The sequence below is a fragment of the Entelurus aequoreus genome, linkage group LG15, assembly GCF_033978785.1.
Source record: "Entelurus aequoreus isolate RoL-2023_Sb linkage group LG15, RoL_Eaeq_v1.1, whole genome shotgun sequence".
NCBI classification, from domain to species: Eukaryota; Metazoa; Chordata; class Actinopteri; order Syngnathiformes; family Syngnathidae; genus Entelurus; species Entelurus aequoreus.
In genome coordinates this window covers 51,049,517-51,071,390 of record NC_084745.1, presented here as the reverse complement: position 1 = coordinate 51,071,390, position 21,874 = coordinate 51,049,517, and the positions used below count along the sequence as shown (strand labels likewise).

Sequence of the window (21,874 nt, the reverse complement as noted above, 5' to 3'; positions counted from 1 at the left end):
TGTGGAATCCAATGAGCCAGCTTGTACCTAAGTTACGGTCAGAGCGAAAAAAGATGCGTTCTGCACTTCACGCTAGTCCTTCACTTTCACGTTCCTCATCCACGAATCTTTCATCCTCGCTCAAAATAATGGGGTAATTGTCGCTTTCTCGGTCCAAATCTCTCTCGCTGCTGGTGTAAACAATAGGAAAATGTGAGCAGCCCTTCCTCCGGTGTCGTCACGCTACTTCCGGTAGGGGCAAGGCTTTTTTTAATTTATCAGTGACCAAAAGTTGCAAACTTTATCGTCGTTGTTCTCTACTAAATCCTTTCAGCAAAAATATGGCAATATCGCGAAATGATCAAGTATGACACAAAGAATGGATCTGCTATCCCCGTTTACATAAAAAAAATTCATTTCAGTAGGCCTTTAAAACTCTACTATGCAAAGCGAAAGCCATTTATCAACAACACCCAGAAACGCCGCCGGCTTCATTGGGCCTGAGCTCATCGAAGATGGATTAATGCAAAGCGGAAAAGTGTTCTGTGGTCTGACGAGTCCACATTTCATATTGTTTTTGGAAACTGTGGACGTCGTGTCCTCTGGACCAAAGAGGAAAAGAACCATCCGGAACAACTTAAGCTGTACATCAAGCAAGAATGGGAAAGAATTCCACCTGAAGAACTTCAAAAATGTGTCTCCTCAGTTCCCAGGCATTTACTGAGTGTTGTTAAAAGGAAAGGCCATGTAACACAGTGGTAAAAAGGCCCGTGACAACTTTTTTGCAACGTGTTGCTGCCATTAAATTCTAAGTTAATGATTATTTGCCAAAAAAAATTAACTTTCTCAGTGTGAACATGAAATATCTTGTCTTTGCAGTCTATTCAATTGAATATAAATTGAAAAGGATTTGCAAATCATTGTATTCTGTTTTTATTTACCATTTACACAACGTGAGAACTTCACTGGTTTTGGGTTTTGTAATATAGCTCAGATTATAGAATGCATATTATGAGACAAGCAAATTGGCTTAACATAAAAAAGCCAAGGAACAAAAAAGGTCCTTCCGGTCAAAAGTAAGCACTTTTGGCCTTAATTTCAGATTTTCATTATTGCACCCAGGTTGAATCGAGGCAACTTTCAATGCCTGGCTGGTGGTCCACTGACACACCCTCCACCATCGACTAGTAGCTCGCGATCGACGTAATGGGCACCCCTGTTTTAGTGGGATTACATTATTCACCTCCAAGTCCGAGTCCATGGTTCTCGCCCGGAAAAGGGTGGAATGGGGAGGAGACCCTGCCCCAAGTGGAGGAGTTCGAATACCTCGGAGTCTTGTTCACGAGTGAGGGAAGAGTGGATGGTGAGATGGACAGGCGGATCGGTGCGGCGTCTTCAGTAATGCGGACGCTGTATCGATCCGTTGTGGTGAAGAAGGAGCTGAGCCGGAAGGCAAAGCTCTCAATTTACCGGTCGATCTACGTTCCCATCCTCACCTATGGTCATGAGCTTTGGGTTATGACCGAAAGGACAAGATCACGGGTACAAGCGGCCGAAATGAGTTTCCTCCGCCGGGTGGCGGGTCTCTCTCTGAGAGATAGGGTGAGAAGCTCTGTCATCCGGGGGGAGCTCAAAGTAAAGCCGCTGCTTCTCCACATGGAGAGGAGCCAGATGAGGTGGTTCGGGCATCTGGTCAGGATGCCACCCGAACGCCTCCCTAGGCGTCCGACCGGTAGGAGGCCACGGGGAAGACCCAGGACACGTTGGGAAGACTATGTCTCCCGGCTGGCCTGGGAACGCCTCGGGATCCCCCGGGAAGAGCTGGACGAGGTGGCTGGGGAGAGGAAAGTCTGGGCTTCCCTGCTTAGACCTCGGATAAGCGGAAGAAGATGGGTGGATGGATGGACATTAGTCACCCACGGAACTTTTGTTATTGCTAGAGTTCCGGTCGGACGGGTTTTCACGCGACACATTTCCAGTGTTGTGTGTTACGCTAAGAAGCCACGGATGTATAGATTCTGCTGGATTGCCTGATAAGAACACGAAGTTAGCCCCATCTTTGGACACTTCTCCTTAGACTCCTTGTCCAACAGTTTAAGAACCACATTTCTAAACGCTACAATATGTTGGTAAAACGTGAGGAAATTAATGTTTAAAAACGCCGGTTTCCGCGGACATTTTACACGGCTGAAATAAGGAGAAACGGACTCCAGTTGCCTCGATTGAACCTTTGCGGACTACCATGACCAGGATGACTGAGGTTCTACACGGACATAATTAATGTTGAATGTAAACAAGTGATGTGCATCAATGAAACTTTGTTCGAAATGTACGCCATTACCACGTTGTCTTCTTCCACCTTCTTGTAACGTGCTTGGTGGTTCTGCCTACAAAAAAGGATTGTGCTCCAAATCCCAAAAGCTACGTCCGTCAAGTACAATCGCCTCCCAAAGTAAATAAAGCTTCTTTACTTCCTGAGTCTCTTCACGGGGGTGCCCTGACCACCTTGCTGTGCCCCGGCAGCTTTTGGATGCAGAACTATGGCCTCGTCTTCTCTTGATTGTTGTTTGGCAAAATTCACAAAGACCTTCAGGAAGGGACACACATGCAAGTTTGGTGAGAAAATATTTACATTCCTCTTTAAACCTCTTTTGTTTTTACTTGATCGAGAGTGGTCTGTGACACCGAGTAGTCCTCGATGTTGAGCTGGTCTTTGTTGGCCAGGACCATCTGGAAGATCCTTGCCAGGGAGGAGGAGGCGATCTTGTACTGCAGGGTGTTGTAGTGTTTTTCCCTCTGGACGCAGCCGGGGAAGGTGCTCTCCATGAAGGCTTCGGCCGGGTTCAGATCGGGGGCGCAACCGGCCTTGGAGGCCCTGATCTTCATGGTCACCACGTAGCCATCACCAAATCTGACCGTGATGACAGATTTCATTTAATCGTAGCTTACAGATCTCTGGGCTGTATTGATGTACCCTGTGCCAAGTGCTTGTACAATCTAAAGACATCAGATACAAGTCCTGCCTGTCTAAGATAATATCTAACGTATTTTTCAGACTATAAGGCGCACTTAAAACCCTTTCATTTTCTCAAAACTCGACAGTGCGCATTATAACCCGGTGCGTCTAATGTACGGGATAATTTCGACCTCGAAGCTATGTTATTTGGTACATGGTGCAATGACAAGTGTGACCAGTAGATGGCAGTCACACATAACAGATACGTGTAGACTGCAATATGACTCAAGTAAACAACACCAACATTTTATATGTTCCATTGAAAATATAAAACATTACACACAGCGCTCAAAAATCTATCAAAATGTTTTAGTACGACTTTGGTAAGCTATGAAGCCGCACCGCTTGATGGATTGTACTGTGCTTCAACATAGGAGTATTATTGTCAGAATAATTGTATCTAAGTTATCACAAAACTTTGTGTTGAAATGAGTTCCCGGCGAGAAGACAAAAGCTGTCTTTGAACCTACCAAGAAGAAGGCTTGTAAAACTCCACTGTGTAGGATAGGAAGCAACATGAAGGTGTTGCGTTTCTGTCATGTATTGTAATCCACAGAAAGATTTTTGTCTTGACCCAAGAACTACAAAAGCGGAGAGGAAGCAGGACCAGACTACCCTCCAGGCGACCTCTTCTTTGAACTGTTTTACGACCTTTTCTTTCGAACTGTTGCAATCAAAGGCAATGGCTGTTTACGGCCCCCGTCCCTTTAGAAACAGCTGTTGCCATGTAATCAGGGAAAGGCCAAATAAAAGAGGAGGCGTACAATCTTTTGGCAGAGCGTAATGACACTGTGCAAGGGTACAGATGTACACGTTTCTCCTCACTGAGCCAAATTGAATTCTGTCTCTGTTTGATTCTTTGCTTCTTGTCCTGTTTAATATATGTCTTCAGTGTTTAAATCTGACAATTATTATTAAGTTAAAGGCCTACTGAAATGATTTTTTTTTATTTAAACGGGAATAGCAGATCCATTCTATGTGTCATACTTGATCATTTCGCGATATTGCCATATTTTTGCTGAAAGGATTTAGTAGAGAAAATCGACGATAAAGTTCGCAACTTTTGCTCGCTGATAAAAAAAAGCCTTGCCTGTACCGGAAGTAGCGTGACGTCACAGGAGCTAGTATTCCTCACAATTCCCCATTGTTTACAATGGAGCGAGAGAGATTCGGACCGAGAAAGTGATGATTACCCCATTAATTTGAACGAGGATGAAAGATTCGTAGATGAGGAACGTTACAGTGAACGACTTGAGAGGCAGTGATGGACGTATCTTTTTTCGCTCTGACCGTAACTTAGGTACAAGCTGGCTCATTGGATTCCACACTCTCCTTTTTATATTGTGGATCACGGATTTGTATTTTAAACCACCTCGGATACTATATCCTCTTGAAAATGAGAGTCGAGCATGCGAAATGGACATTTAAAGTGACTTTTATCTCCAAGACAATACATCGGTGACACACTTAGCTACTGAGCTAGCGCGATAGCATCGTTCTCAAATGAAGATAGAAACAAAATAAATAAACCTCTGACTGGAAGGATAGATAGAAAATCAACAATACTATTAAACCGTGGACATGTAAATACACGGTTAATGATTTCCAGGCTGGCGAAGGTTAACAATGCTGTGCTAACGACGCCATTGAAGCTAACTTAGCAACCAGACCTCACAGAACTATGTACTCTCTCCTTTTTCTATTGTGAATCGCGGATTTGTATTTTAAACCACCTCAGATACTATATCCTCTTGAAAATGAGAGTCGAGCACGCGAAATGGACATTTAAAGTGACTTATCTCCAAGACAATACATCGGTGACACACTTAGCTACTGAGCTAGCGCGTAGCATCGTTCTCAAATGAAGATAGAAACCCATCAACAGCCGTGCTCACCTGCATTCCAGCGATCAACGGCACGACGAAGGACTTCATCCGTGGGTTTGGCGGCAAGCATCGGCTAGGCGTAGTAAGTAGTCCTTGTTGTGTTGCTGTAAGTATTGTAATGCCCCGCAGTGGAGAAGGAGTCACACAGACGAGGAAGCGCTGCTCAATCGCTTTATTAAAAAGCGGTAACTGGTTGTAGTTCAAAAAGTAACGCACACACATACACGAGCTGCTGTTAGCCAAAACTCACGCTCACACACACTCAAGTTCTCCGCCAACTCACTCGCGCATGCGCGTTCCCCAAACCCTTAAAGACAGTACACTAATGCAAATATCACAGATATTACAGTATTGTACTTAGCCGCTAAGACACCGATCGATCCCACCTACAACGTTTTTCTTTGTAGTCTCCATTGTTCATTAAACAAATTGCAAAAGATTCACCAACACAGATGTCCAGAATAATGTGGAATTTTGTCGAAGAAAACAAGAGGCTTTTCTATCGGGTCCGATGGGGTCCAACCACTTCCGTTGCTTTTGTGACGTCACACGCATAAATCATATCCAAAGGAGTTTTTCAACCGGAAGTGTGGCGGGAATTTTAAAATTGCACTTTATAAGTTAACCCGGCCGTATTAGCATGTGTTGCAATGTTAAGATTTCATCATTGATATATAAACTATCAGACTACGTGGTTGGTAGTAGTGGCTTTCAGTAGGCCTTTAATTATGTGTGTAATATACTGTATTGAACAGCCCTGTTGCTTATCTGATCCATCCAGTTCCTGTGTGGAAGTTGAGACAAACACACACGCACGCACATCATAGATTAGAACACATTGTAGCTTTGAATTAATAATGATATAGCAAACACATTAAATAAAATTGAATTAAATTTAATAAAGGTAAAATTATTATTTAATTATATTGACATTTTAATTATTTCAAGAATAATCACGATGAAGTAAAATTTTAATTTATATTCTAAAACATCTAAGGGCATCTGTGCAAACTGTGAAACATGTAGTCTGAAGAAGTACAGATAAGAATCGCCAACACTCAGCGCCAGAGTCAAAACAAAACGTAGAGAAGCGTTAAACAAATTCTAATCAGAAGGAAGACAGACCAAAATATGAGAACTTAAGTAAACAGACAGCAAGTAAACCAGAAATAATAATGTAAATAAATAACAAAGAAAGCAAATTTCTATGTGACATTGGTGCATGTAGAATTACATGTAGAGAATAAAACTAAATGGAAATAACTGTCTGCAAGATAAGCATGACGTCATGAATTGTGCTTGGGTTAGTAATAGATAGATAGATGGACAGATAACACGTTATTGATTCCTTCAGGAGAGTTCCCTCAGGAAGAAGAAGTAAAAAGTAAACAGTAACTAATAAGGGTATAAATGGAAACAAAATAGAAAAATATTACAAGGAGAAAAAAAAATAGAACAGTAAAATAAGAGAAACTAGGCATTAACGACCATGATATAAAAAAGTATTGCACTGTTATTGTTTTGCATTCCCTGTCATCCTAGCCCCCCCAAAGAGGAGTTGTACAGTGTAATGATGTGTGGGACAAAGGATTTTTTTTTTATAGTTTAAATCAGTAGTTCTCAAAGGAGGGTATGGTGTTTCCGCAAAAAGGGGGGGGGGGGGGGGGGTACCTGAGATTTTAAATCTTTTAAAATAGCGACATTTCAAAATCCTTTATAAATATAATTAAAGAAGAATAATTCTTCAACAAAATAAATATTTAGAATTAAGTTCACGAGCCCAGATGGATCTCTATTACAATATCCAAAGAAGGTTGATGATTGATTATATGTATAGAAATCTTCATTATAATTTAATCACTTGTTTAATTTTTAAAACGTTTTAGTTATTCTTTTTTTTTTTTTTTGTCCAAATAAGTCAAGTAAGACCACAACAAATGAGCAATATGGTGCACTGTTATACAATTTAATAAATCAGAAAATGATGACATTATGCTGTATTTTATTTCTTTATTTTACTGGGAAAAAAGGTTGAAAACCACTGCCCTAAATCATATCTAAAGCTAAAATTATTTTATAAGACTGATTATTTTGGATTATTGTGTTTGTATTGTGAGAGAAGGAGAGAAAGTGAGAGAGAGAGGAAGAGAGAGCAGGTGAAAAAACAGATTGAGGGTGAAGAGGATGGTTTGAGAAAATATGGGAAAAGGATGTTTATAAACTTACGTTATGTGAATGGTTTCTAGGAGAACAGAAAATAGAAACATTGTGTGAAGTGTAAGGAAGAGATGGATACAGGATGTTGTTTGTAAAGGAAAACGAAAGTGAAGAAAAGATGAGAAAGTGACAAATGAAGGTATTCGTAAATGGTATGCTGTTGATTGTGGTTAGCTGCAAGTTTGTTTAATTGTTTGTTTGTTTAGTTGTTTGAGTGAAATGGGAAGAAATCAACAGGAATAATTACATGCAAAATGGAATAAAACTATGAGTGCGAAAGATAATGAATGAATAGATGAAATAGGTTTATTTTGGTCATATAATCAACCATCAACCAATTTGTGTGAGCAGTTTAACAGTAAATTAGACATATTAACAATCATACACATTTACACACAGAAAAGAAAAGAAAAAGAATGACCGAAAAAAGAATAGGCGGAAGCCAAAGCTTATATTGGCCTATGATATACATTTACTAAACTTGAGGTTTTCCATCAAGCATGGAGTGATAGTTTAATAACTTATAAACGCATGCTTACCTTAGCTAAAGCTAAATACTACTCAAATCTCATCCGCCTCAACAAAAACGATCCTAAATTTCTGTTTAGTACAGTAGCATCGCTAACCCAACAAGGGACTCCTCCCAGTAGCTCCACCCACTCGGCAGATGATTTTATGAATTTCTTTAATAAGAAAATTGAACTCATTAGAAAGGAGATTAAAGACAACGCATCCCAGCTACAACTGGGCTCTATTAACACAAATACGACTGTATATACGACGGACACTGCCCTCCAAAATAGTCTCTCTATTTTTGATGAAATAACATTAGAGGAATTATTACAGCGTGTAAGTGGGATAAAACAAACAACATGTTTACTTGACCCACTTCCTGGGAAACTTATCAAGGAACTGTTTGTATTATTAGGTCCATCAGTGTTAAATATTATAAACTTATCACTTTCCTCCGGCACTGTTCCCCTAGCATTCAAAAAAGCGGTTATTCATCCTCTGCTCAAAAGACCTAACCTCGATCCTGACCTCATGGTAAACTACCGACCGGTCTCCCACCTTCCGTTTATTTCCAAAATTCTCGAAAAAACTGTTGCACAGCAGCTAAATGAACACTTAGTGACTAACAATCTCTGTGAACCTTTTCAATCCGGTTTCAGGGCAAATCACTCTACGGAGACAGCCCTCGCAAAAATGACTAATGATCTATTGCTAACGATGGATTCTGATGCGTCATCTATGTTGCTGCTTCTTGATCTTAGCGCCGCTTTCGATACCGTCGATCATAATATTTTATTAGAGCGTATCAAAACACGTATTGGTATGTCAGACTTAGCCTTGTCTTGGTTTAACTCTTATCTTACTGACAGGATGCAGTGCGTCTCCCATAACAATGTGACCTCGGACTATGTCAAGGTAACGTGCGGAGTTCCCCAGGGTTCGGTTCTTGGCCCTGCACTCTTTAGTATTTACATGCTGCCGCTGGGTGACATCATACGCAAGTACGGTGTTAGCTTTCACTGTTATGCTGATGACACTCAACTCTACATGCCCCTAAAGCTGACCAACACGCCGGACTGTAGTCAGCTGGAGGCGTGTCTTAATGAAATTAAACAATGGATGTCCGCTAACTTTTTGCAACTCAACGCTAAGAAAACGGAAATGCTGATTATCGGTCCTGCTAGACACCAACATCTATTTAATAATACCACCTTAACATTTGACAACCAAACAATTAAACAAGGAGACTCGGTAAAGAATCTGGGTATTATCTTCGACCCAACTCTCTCGTTTGAGTCACACATTAAGAGTGTTACTAAAACGGCCTTCTTTCATCTCCGTAATATCGCTAAAATTCGTTCCATCTTGTCCACTAGCGACGCTGAGATCATTATTCATGCGTTCGTTACGTCTCGTCTCGATTACTGTAACGTATTATTTTCGGGCCTCCCTATGTCTAGCATTAAAAGATTACAGTTGGTACAAAATGCGGCTGCAAGACTTTTGACAAAAACAAGAAAGTTTGATCATATTACGCCTATACTGGCTCACTTGCACTGGCTTCCTGTGCACTTAAGATGCGACTTTAAGGTTTTACTACTTACGTATAAAATATTACACGGTTTAGCTCCAGCCTATCTCGCCGATTGTATTGTACCATATGTCCCGACAAGAAATCTGCGTTCAAAGAACTCCGGCTTATTAGTGATTCCCAGAGCCAAAAAAAAGTCTGCGGGCTATAGAGCGTTTTCTATTCGGGCTCCAGTACTCTGGAATGCCCTCCCGGTAAAAGTTAGAGATGCTACCTCAGTAGAAGCATTTAAGTCCCATCTTAAAACTCATTTGTATAATCTAGCCTTTAAATAGACCCCCCCTTTTTTAGACCAGTTGATCTGCCGTTTCTTTTCTTCTCTCCTCTTCTCCCCTGTCCCTTGCGAGGGGGAGTTGCATAGGTCCGGTGGCCATGGATGAAGTGCTGGCTGTCCAGAGCCGGGACCCTGGGTGGACCACTAGCCTGTGCATCGGTTGGGGACATCTCTGCGCTGCTGACCCGTCTCCGCTCGGGATGGTTTCCTGTTGGCCCCGCTGTGGACTGGACTCCCGCTGATGTGTTGGATCCACTGTGGACTGGACTTTCACAATGTTATGTTAGACCCACTCGACATCCGTTGCTTTCGGTCTCCCCTAGAGGGGGGGGGTTACCCACATATGCGGTCCTCTCCAAGGTTTCTCATAGTCATTCACCGACGTCCCACTGGGGTGAGTTTTTCCTTGCCCGTATGTGGGCTCTGTACCGAGGATGTCGTTGTGGCTTGTACAGCCCTTTGAGACACTTGTGATTTAGGGCTATATAAATAAACATTGATTGATTGATTGATTTACTGAACATTAAATTACCTGGAACATCAACGTTAAAAGATGAAAGTAATTGTTACTATATTTTATAATGTTCAAAAAACTTTACTTTTCAAGGGTCTCCAAAACCATAACAAAAAACTACATGTGTTCAGCTCATCACTGAGGATGGTCCATCATTTAACTCCTAAAACTGAAATACATTTGTGTTTTTATTTTTATTTTACTTGACCTATTTTAAAAATCAATATCCCCCGTAAATGATAGTTTTCTCCTCATAATGTAAACAAGCTAAGAATACAAACTGGAAGGCTGTTGTTCTTTACTCGGAAACATAATTGCCATTGTTTTAAAATTAAATTATCTGAACATTTAACACATTATGACTTATAAAAAATAGATTGGTATGATCATAACAATAATGCTTTGTGTAATATTGAAATGAGCCTTTAAAGTTTAAGTATTGGGTCTATATTTCTTCTATAAACATTTCCCCAAACTTCAAAACAATATTACATATGGAAAAATAAATGAATAATAACATGTGCAGACATTTCTTATTCAGCATGTGTTTTACTTTATACTGAATGGCAAGGATTTGGATATTTTTCTTTAATATGTTCAATATGTGGCTTCCAACATATTTATGATCAATTATTATTCTCAAGAAGTTAGTTCATATACTCTGTCAAGTTACTCTTTCTGGTAAAGATTTAGTCTTATTAATGTCCCCATATTGAGATCTATTACTCAAAACAACTACTTAACCACTGTTGTGAAACACCTTTCTAATTTATGGGAGTATTGGGATAGGATTGAGGAAGATGTCTGCTGTGGTGGTGGTTAGTTTGGAAATTAATTTAATAAAAGTAACTTTAAAGTGCAGTCTGACATTTTTAGTTTGGAGTAATTTATATTTTTAATTAGACATTGCATTCCACCATACGTCTGGGAGGTGGCCTTGTGAGGTGTTTGTGCTGCGATATCAGGACAGCTGGCACAAAACAATGTGTGTGTGTGCATGTTGTGACTAGTGTGAAAGAAAAGATAAGGAGAAACGTGAATAAAAACATTCTTTTGTTTTGGAGAATATCACGCACAGCGGGAGGTCAGAGTGCAAGCATGACAGCTTGCTCGCGCCTACTGATAGACAAATGATAGTTTAAGTTAACTTATAGATAATCTTTAAGTGAATTAAAAGGGTACTTAAATACACATGAAGTAGTACATATAATCTTTGAATTAAGGTTATTGATTAGCAATTAATGGGATAGTTAAGACTGTAATTTTAAAAACGTGACATGCAAAATTGAACTAACCGAGAGGATATGAAAACGATGGGTGTACATGTTTTGAGTTCCAAATTCTGGAGGAAAAAACCTCAACAAAACGTAAAACCATACAGACGGACTTGGGTGGTAGCCACGGTTGTGCTAGGTCAAGCGAGGGTGGAAAGGATGTGCAGCCGGGGACTGCCAATCTGAACAAGACAAGCTCCAAAGTTGTAGCCAGAACATGCTCACTAAAAATACAGGTGTGACAGCAGGACGAACAGCAGGATACAAACAGACCCCTGCTGGACATAAGTGTCAACGGACAATGTTCAACACAATCTTTGAAGCATTCCTTTGTGGTCAACCTGCACACACCTTGTAATGACCTGCTTACGAACAATGCCCTGACAATTCAATACTGCACAGAAGGAACTTCCTGATGTTGCCTGACAGCACGACATCAGCTGACAACTACTGGGGACGCCTCCCAGGAACGAATGGAGGACGGGGACTGCTCCAACTGTCCTAGCGCTGGCTGACGGAGGTGCGTCCGTGTGCCCTGCCACCCAAACCGCCAAAGTGTATGATCACCAATTAGACGACTCATAATAGGAGCCTTTTGACTCTTATATATGGTGGGACTCAAGGTATGGCCGCTCATGTGAACTATCCTTACAACAATTACAATGGTATAAGATGGACAACTAATGAACGACATTGTTCCTTTGCTCTCTGTCCTGCCTACGAAACCAAAAATGTAGGTCAAATGATAAAACAGGGCGTAGCTGCCGCTGATTGAATCGATACGCTAATACCACATTTTCAATTATTTCGGTTGTCTGTTAAAAACAAAGCTATTGGTTGCAATTTGGACATTCCTGCTGTAGGCTACAAGGAGCTAGCAGCTACACAACAGCTGAGCTAAAACAAAATTTAAGCATATCAAATAATTGTAGTTGCTTATTACATACACAAAGTCGCAGAGAGACAGAAGTCTGTAGAAAGTATTCAGTAACAAACGTGTCCGCATTATTAAACTTTCTACCACAGGAAATATACTGAACAAATACAGCAGTTACTGTCAGACTCTAATCCGGATTACCGTGTCTATCAGAGACATGGTTAAAACCCACGACACCTTTCGTTCTAATTAATGTCCCGGGGGACAAGATTACAGAAAAGACAGATCGAGTGACAAAGGGGGGAGGAATTATGATTTATGAAAGGGAAAACATTAAAAGTAGATCAATTTGAGTATGTTGAAATTAAAATCACATTTTCCTCAGAAATGTATTTCAAGGTAATTGTAGTATACCGACCGACCACAGCTAAAGACATTTTTCTTGATTCATTTTCAGACATCCTCAAACAGCATAGTATGAAAGAAGTAACGTCATGGGGGACGTTAATCTGGACTGGTTAAATAAAACACGTAGAAAGAAACTTAAGGATATTATAAACGGCTTCTACAATGATACAAAGGATAAGCAGCCCTACTAGAATTACAATTGGATGACAAAAATCAAAGAGATCATCTGTAAATACACGAATACAAAACCAGAAAGAAGAGTGCTAAAATAAAAATACCTTGGATTAATAAAACAATTTGGATTCTAATAAAGACATCGGGACTCAGCTCTCAAAAGAGCAATTAAAACAGGTCTAAATACAGATCGTATGATTTTAAAAGTTTGGAGGAACAAAGTTACAATGTTTATGCGGAAGTCTAAGGCTGACTTTCACTTAGAATTAATCAAAGCTGGAAAAGGGAACATTAGAAAGTTATGGAAAACCAGATACAAACTTACGGAAAGAGAGCAAACAAGAAACAACACTATAACATTAAATATCAATGGCGCTACTATTGCAGACAATCTGGACATAAGTAATAATTTTAATGAACATTTCATCCAGTCAGTACAAACCCTGAATAAAAAGTCCCTCAAAATCAGTGCAAATAATTGTCATTTATTCAGGATGGACTAATTTTAGAATTAACAAATGAAACAAAGTTAAACAAAATCTTCACTGCATTATCAGACTCACGATCTAGAGATATATATATGGGTTGGACACTATCTTCCTAAAAACATATAAGGATTGTATTATTGCTCGTATAACAACGATTGATAAATAAATCAATAACGGAAAACACTTTCCCTACCACGTCGAGAAACTGCTACTATAATTAAATCCATAAAGCAGGAAATAAAGAAGACCAGAACATGTACAGACCAATTAGCCTTCTCCATGTTATAACAAAAGGAATAGAACATTTGAAATTAAAAAGTGGCTTTGGAGCAATCAAGGTTGCTCACACGGTCAATAAGAGGGGCATTATGTTGACACATCAACTTAATGTGTAGTATATTTATCCATGAGAGCATTTTGTTGTAAATTGTGAGGTATGGCTGTTAAAATCTTGGTTGTTTTTACGAATGAGGACAGATGTGAACAAGAGCATTTATGGTCTTTGTGTGATGATGTAAATAAGGTGTGGTTGTATTGTATATTAAGAATGTGTCCATGAAGGGGCATTTTATGACTTTTCCTAAAATTGATTACATGCTACAGTAGGATTATTTTTTGATTAATTATTGATTATTATGAATGTATATATTTATTATGATTAATTAGTGTCATAATTTTATTGCTTGATTTTTGGATCCCTTTAATTTAGGTAGCCAGGGACTACAGATGGAAAGTAGCTATTTAGATATAATCTGGTACAGAACATATCTGTTTCTGAACTTAATGTTTCTGTGCATTGTCCCATCATAGATAAACTAAATTAAATACAACTATTTAGTGAATTATTGAGGCCACAATAATTCACTAGGTGTTGTAAAATATCAAAGTACTATTGCAAAAGCGAACAGTGACCTCAAACATGACCTGTCCTCCGCCTCTGTTCTTGCTGCACTTGACTATCAGCTGTCTTTTCTTTTTCTTGGATGTTTCTGAAACTACTAATACTACTACTACTATTACTATTACTATTACTATTACTACGACTAACACTGTCCCTGTGAGAGGGACAGAGGGGGGAGGTGAGTTTGGATTGGGTCAAGTTTGAGCGTGTTGAGGTTTTATTTAATCGATATGATCAATCCGATACAAGGATAAAGGAACGTAATGATTTAGATTGACAATTGCAGTGGTTGGCGAAAGCAACCCCAACCTCAAAGGAGGGTGCCAATTCAGTAATTAAATGTTTTGTGAATTATCTAATATCCCGACATGGTTTCCCCAAAAAGATTAGGTCAAACAACGGCACCTATTTTAAGAAAACAGGTTATCATCTTCAGTCACAAGATCAGCACTTCTCAGGACCAGCAGCTTCCTAGGAAGGTGGAAAGACCATGAGACCAAAATGGTAAGTTTGCAAAATGTAGAATTTGTGTGCCAGTTCCTCTGTGCAGATTTGAGGATGAAAGTAGCCACCCCAGATTCCCTTGCACTCGCTTAGAGGGGCACGGTCAAAGCCAATCCAGGACCAACACCCGATAACTGACTGGAAGGAACCGAGAGGAGAGACAACACCTTGCCAGCGATGACGAGAACAACTAAGGTTGCCAGCCAATGTGTCCGTCGGGACTCCAGCAGCTGTGGAAGGAGGCCCTGAAGCAAGCCGAGGGCCTGGACCAAAGCCCCACGCCCCATACTCTGCCACCGCCTTCCCCAAAGCCCCCAGAGCTCCAACTTTTTCTCAGCTTTTCCCCAATTTCGGCCAGCACGGACATGCCATTGCACAGTCTGCCCAATGGACTGAACCACACCCCAAGAAGAGACAGAGACAGAGACAGACTGTTTGAGTGGATCTCTTTCTTCACCAAGGCAGCCAAAAGCCCAACAAGGTGTCGGCAGGCCACCAGCCTGAGGCACCACCGAGCCATCTATACGAGCACTAATCGAACATGGACTCATACGAAATTCAGTTGTGTGTTCAAAATCAATTGATAATTAACAATATTGGTAACTACATTCATTGCAAATGCCGGGAAAAATATTTTTGCAAATGTCTTACAGTCATAAGTCTATATACATTCATCTATTTATGTTCAATGATGTTCATGATCAAAGTATTTGTTATTCCTTTACTAAATCAAAGGGTAGGCCACTAATTGTGTTCTGTGAGATGGTTTTACTGCAGGCTGGTAACAGCGATCGCTCTGAAGGAGGGTCATAGACGGAATTTTTGCCTCGTATAAAAACATTGAGGTTTTTGCCTCTATCTGTGGTAGAGATTTAACATGTGGTCTACATCAGAAAGGCGGGTATGTAGTAGAATTTCTGACCTTTGACCTATATTGCATGTCTAATAAGAATGTACGCTCATTTAATTTCTCTTCTATTCTGTGCCAGTGGGACAAAAGTGAATATTAAGTCGTGCCAACCTGTCTACAGAATGTGTTGACTGTCTAAAGGATTTGAGTTGTTATGGAACAGATAGGGATAACCAAAAGACATTGACGCATTAGATAACAAACAATGACGCACAAGAGACATATAAAAAATGGCAGAAGACCGGAACTCGACAGTGATTTTGGCTTGTGTGTGTCTTGTTTACTCCGGAGTAACATGTGGTCTGTCTGCACGGCCAACTTAATTCAACCTGCACTTCTGATAATGGGTAAATACATTTGTTGTACTAAACTACTTTTGTTGCCTGTTTAAGCTTCGGACAATCCACTACATGGACAACTGGACGTGCCTGCTCTTTAAGCTGTATTTTGTATGTAAAAGGTAAAGCCCCAAAACCAGTGAACACACCAGCGTAGTTCTGCACTACTAAATCAGTTTCAATTTTTTGAGCGCTCACATCTGTGTTCACAAGATACACTTTTTCTCACCAGTCCTAAAACTTCACATGCTTTGTCACCCAATAATGACTCGCGTTCTTCAGTGACAACTGAAAATAGCAGGTGGTGCACTTTTCCTTTTACAGTGACTCTCAATTTGCATGTGCCCAGACTGTCAATGCTACGACCATTGTAGTCTTTCAGTGCAACTGTTGTTTTGTGGATTCTCGTTATTTCTCTCATCTCATTGATGTGTGACATGTTGATCAAGTTTGCCTTTGCACCAGTATCTAGTTTCATGGTAACTGGAGGTCCATTTATTTGTAGCAGTGCAATCCACTTGTCTTTATCAACAGCATTGACTACTTCTTCTGTTTTATTTTCACTGTTCACTAGACCAACGAAGAATGTTTCACCCAGATCAGTGTCCTCCACTACATTGACAGATTTTTCCTTTTTAGCGCATGGTTTTCCTTTTGCAAAACATTGTTTGGCAAAGTGATTTTTTCCATAGCATTTGGAACTTTGCTTACCAAATGCTGGACACTGCCTTGGCTTGTGCTGCGACCCACAGAGCTTGAAGGTGCGCCAATTGATGTCGACATTTCCACTCAGCTTCAGCTTTTCAGGTGGCTTCAAATCCATGTCGCTTTCCACAATACACCACTTCACTCTTCGTTTACTCCTGGTACCATGTTATGTTCTTGTTTTAAATAACACATCGTTGGATGACTTGTAGAAGTGTCTTTTAATCACGATCACATATCACCAACGCTACTTCAACACTCGTGCATACAAGGTGTGTTCCTCTCTAAAGAGTCCTACCTGACACATACTATATATTGGTTCCTAGTCAATTGTAGACTCTTACTACCACCATGTGGTCAAACACTATCATTACACCCGGGTCTTGGCTTTGACAGCCGTGCTCTACATCAGTGGTCCCCAACCACCGGTCCGTGGATCGATTGGTACCGGGCCGAACAAGAAATTAAAAAAATAAAATTAAAAAAATTTTAAAAATGTATTTTTATTTTTTTATAAAATCAACATAAAAAACACAAGATACACTTACAATTAGTGCACCAACCCAAAAAACCTCCTTCCCCCATTTACACTCATTCACACAAAAGGGTTGTTTCTTTCTGTTATTAATATTCTGGTTCCTACACTATACATCAATATATATCAATACAGTCTGCAGGGATACAGTCCGTAAGCACACATAATTGTATTTTTTTATGACAAAAAAAAAAAAAAAATCAAGGATGATAAATGATACAGAGGGAGGTCTCTAACAGCCTACAATGAAGAGAGCTTGGCCATGGCAGAATTCAAGCTGCAGGGCAAGGAGTTTGAAGTGCCTTAATGAACTCATATGGTGAATATCTTGGAGAAAGCACACCATCACTTGAAGTAAATAGTAGTATTTCAGTTTGAGCACATCATTAAATAGTTAGTTTGACATTTGCATGTAGACTGGAGTAGTTCAGGCAATACATGGGCAATAAGATGGGATGTTGGTATGTGACAGGAAGGAGGAATATAAAACTGCTTCGGCTTCTCCAAGTTAGGAGTGCCACATTTTTTGGACTTGACCTCCTCCAGGAACTGCAGTTCTGTATGACCACGCTCGCTTGTAATAAAGCAACTTTTTGTTCAGTCAAGCGTCTCTGACCTCATTTTTGATCCAGCCGCACTGCCGTGTCGCCCTTCTGTCCGGACCAGGATGACAAGACCAGAAATACACGTCAAGTTCAAATTGTTTAGTGATTGACAATAAGATAACAAGAAATGTCTTTTTTCAATATATGGCCACTCCTCCACCTTTTCCAGGACGATGGCATGGGAAGACATTATATGCATTAATAGCAACGTCCTTGTCAGAGACTGCTTTACTTAGCCACCTTAAGATAAGATAAGGAAGTCTGCAATTTCTTGCTGGAATCCAGATTTTGACTAACTCTAATTTTGGCAGGAGACTCCTATTATTTAAATGGAGGCCTGACCCGGCTCTAAATTCATCAGCAGTACTGATGTTATTGAAGCTGGGTCCTGGATTTGGTTGCACATTGCCTGATAGCAGAAGTAAAAGCAATATCAAGATTTTCTCTTTCATTTTGGGAGATAACCCAATGAAAACATTCTTTGGCGGAATTGATTGTCACACACACACTAGGTGTGGTGAGATTATCCTCTGCATTTGACCCATCACCCTCACCCCATGACCAGGTGTGGCCAGGCTGCCAATCAGCGACAGGTGAGGAGGGAAAAGCGCTCAGGGAGACAAACAGGAAGTGGGACCAAAATAAGAGCGCTGACTAGGAGATAAACACAAACGCAAACAGACCATGTGACACCTGACAGGTCGTCACAGAAACGAGGGATGGATCTGAAGTTTATCCAGAGACTTAAGTTTTGAAAGTAAAAAAATAAACACAATTTTATGACATTTTTTAACTGTCATTGCTCAAAACATAATGAATTAAAATCAATGATGTTATGAATTATTGACCTATTTAAGATTGCAATTACGTTTAGTAAACATTATTATTTAGTGGTTTTGCCATAACAAAACAGGGTTTTGACAAAAAGGGCATAAAATATTAAAAAAATAATATGATATGGACAGATAAACCTGAAATTGATCTAGGGATTTAAGTGTTGAATGAAAAAATACAAGATGAATAAAAACGACCTATTTCTACCATCGTTATGAGCGAGACCCTTCCTGGTCCCCAAGAAAGCAGTGCGAGGCGAGTGGAGAACAAACGGATTTATTGACAGAGATGTGACACAATGTGATATTGATCATAAGCAGCGGCCATTCAAAGAAAGAAGAAATCCTCGTCATGATGTCAAGGCCATGAAACGTGAGCCCCGAATGATTTTATAGCCACCAACGTTTGATGTTGTAAGTATTTTAACGGCCAAAGAAGAATAGATGGAATAGCGTGAGGAGCAGTGGGATGAAGAACAAAGCACATCTCCATGACGTCCCTCAGCGATGGAGACATCTCTCTGTGTTCCAGTGCACAAAGCATCCTGGAGGAAGAAGATGACTCAGCACATTCCCAACAGAACCAAGTTGAACATCATCTTCACACAAGAACATTTGGAGGTGCAGACTTACTCAGCCTTCAGCCGCCACCCTCTCGGAGAGCTCCACGCCGCCGTGGCGAGCTGCGGGACAAACGCAAACGGTGAAGGAAGAACATCCAGAAGGTGCCTCGTCACTCACATCAGATCTTTGAGGTGTGACTTGGAAACATGAAGAAGCAGAGTGCTGCTCTTCTACTTCCTGACTAGGATACCTTCTTGATGAGTCAGCACACTTGAGGTCTCATTTGGCTGATCCTCATCATGAGGACTCATGTCAAACGTGAGATATGCCACACTTTGTATTGCGTGTGCTCACAGGAGGCTCTTTTATTGTGAAGGAGTCAGCCCAAGTTGGGATTTTCAGGCTAAACTTGTAACAAAGGTCCACATCAGACCTCCATGTGAGTGACGCTTCACCACGGCTTTGTTTCTTGCGGCTCAAAGAAAAGATGTTTTACTTACGAGCTGGATCGTACTGGGCTGAAATGAAAGGGAAACAAGGTGAAATGGACTTTTTCCTCACGTGTTTCTATGTGAGAGTGTGCGCTCTGTCTCTGTGGATCTTTGAGTGTTTGGCTGGAAGGCAACTAAAACATGCAGCCCGGATGAAAGCATCAACTCACGGCCTGGACCGAGAAGAAGAAGAAGAAGAAGACGGAGGACATTGGTGTCCCTCACCTTGTCTGTTTCTGTGACGCCTGACCATGACCATGATGATGGCCGCCAGGACGGCCGCCACAGCGACGACCGCCGCCGTGGCAGCGAGGGCGACGCTCAAGTTGTCTGTGGAGAGCAAAAAAGCACAAGTGGAGTGACAAAGCATGAAGAGGAAACCTTCATGACTACTTTGCATGCAGACGTCAAGCGTTGTCATGGTGACATGGATCAATAATGGTGACAGGTGGACTTGTGATGGGAAACATCTCCAACTAAATGTGTCTTTCTCACCTTCATGGCTTGCGTTGCTCAGGATGCTTCTTCTCTCCAGCTTGGTGACCAGGTCCTCCTTGACGCCAGACAGCTGGAACACACATTCGTACTTGCCCTCCACCTCGGCCGTCACCTCCACTTTCAGCTCCACCGACATCTGGAAGGTTCCGTCGTGGTTGGGGAGCAGCTCTCCGTGCTCCACGTCCTCCAACATCTGCTCGCCCTCTTTCCTCCAAAACAGGTCGGCGAGGTCGGGGTAGAAACCTGTCGCCATGCAGGTGACTGGAGAGGATGGCGTCTTCTGGAGGAGGAACACCTCTGGAAGCTCTGCACAGGAAGTGATGTCACGTGTGAACAGAAGACAACGTGGGGAGAAGGTGTGGATGGAGGTAAAGATGGAGAGAAGGTGTGGATGGAGGTAAAGATGGAGAGAAGGTGTGGATGGAGGTAAAGATGGAGAGAAGGTGTGGATGGAGGTAAAGATGGAGAGGTGGGGTGATGGAGGTAAATATGGAGAGAAGGTGTGGATGGACGTAAAGATGGAGAGAAGGTGTGGATGGAGGTAAAGATGGAGAGACGGTGTGGATGGAGGTAAAGATGGAGAGAAGGTGTGGATGGAGGTAAAGATGGAGAGACGGTGTGGATGGAGGTAAAGATGGAGAGAAGGTGTGGATGGAGGTAAAGATGGAGAGGAGGTGTGGATGGAGGTAAAGATGGAGAGACGGTGTGGATGGATGTAAAGATGGAGAGAAGGTGTGGATGGAGGTAAAGATGGAGAGAAGGTGTGGATGGAGGTAAAGATGGAGAGACGGTGTGGATGGACGTAAAGATGGAGAGAAGGTGTGGATGGAGGTAAAGATGGAGAGAATGTGTGGATGGAGGTAAAGATGGAGAGAAGGTGTGGATGGAGGTAAAGATGGAGAGGAGGTGTGGATGGAGGTAAAGATGGAGAGGAGGTGTGGATGGAGGTAAAGATGGAGAGAAGGTGTGGGTGGAGGTAAAGATGGAGAGAAGGTGTGGATGGAGGTAAAGATGGAGAGAAGGTGTGGATGGAGGTAAAGATGGAGAGGAGGGGTAAATGGAGGTAAAGATGGAGAGAAGGTGTGGATGGAGGTAAAGATGGAGAGAAGGTGTGGGTGGAGGTAAAGATGGAGAGAAGGTGTGGATGGAGGTAAAGATGGAGAGAAGGTGTGGATGGAGGTAAAGATAGAGAGGTGTGGATGGCGGTAAAGATGGAGAGAAGGTGTGGATGGAGGTAAAGATGGAGAGAAGGTGTGGATGGAGGTAAAGATGGAAAGGAGGGCTGGATGGAGGTAAAGATGGAGAGAAGGTGTGGATGGAGGTAAAGATGGAGAGAAGGAGTGGATTGAGGTAAAGATGGAGAGAAGGTGTGGATGGAGGTAAAGATGGAGAGAAGGTGTGGATGGAGGTAAAGATGGAGAGAAGGAGTGGATTGAGGTAAAGATGGAGAGAAGGTGTGGATGGAGGTAAAGATGGAGAGAAGGTGTGGATGGAGGTAAAGATGGAGAGAAGGTGTGGATGGAGGTAAAGATGGAGAGAAGGTGTGGATGGAGGTAAAGATGGAGAGGAGGTGTGGATGGAGGTAAAGATGGAGAGAAGGTGTGGATGGAGGTAAAGATGGAGAGAAGGTGTGGATGGAGGTAAAGATGGAGAGAAGGTGTGGATGGAGGTAAAGATGGAGAGAAGGAGTGGATTGAGGTAAAGATGGAGAGAAGGTGTGGATGGAGGTAAAGATGGAGAGAAGGTGTGGATGGAGGTAAAGATGGAGAGAAGGTGTGG

The 21,874-nt window shown here is 41.4% G+C and overlaps 2 protein-coding genes across 4 annotated transcripts in view; both read right to left on the bottom strand.

Annotated features, from left to right (window-relative positions):
• LOC133630237 (class I histocompatibility antigen, F10 alpha chain-like) overlaps nucleotides 1-17,057 on the bottom strand; it is a 30,355-nt gene extending 13,298 nt beyond the window's left edge. Inside the window, exon 1 of one of the 3 annotated variants that reach the window (XM_062021705.1) lies at nucleotides 16,576-17,057. In XM_062021705.1, the coding sequence (XP_061877689.1) occupies nucleotides 16,576-16,647 (72 nt within the window). In that variant the 5' untranslated portion in view covers nucleotides 16,648-17,057. The remainder of the gene's footprint in view (nucleotides 1-16,575) is intronic. The other 2 variants (XM_062021707.1, XM_062021706.1) reach the window with 2 other exon arrangements.
• A 1,746-nt stretch (nucleotides 17,058-18,803) lies between these two features.
• Nucleotides 18,804-21,874, bottom strand: part of LOC133630245 (class I histocompatibility antigen, F10 alpha chain-like) — a 7,051-nt gene continuing 3,980 nt past the window's right edge. The window contains exon 5 of the mRNA XM_062021716.1: nucleotides 18,804-20,401. Coding sequence (XP_061877700.1) covers nucleotides 19,764-20,401 — 638 coding nt within the window. The 3' untranslated portion in view covers nucleotides 18,804-19,763. The remainder of the gene's footprint in view (nucleotides 20,402-21,874) is intronic.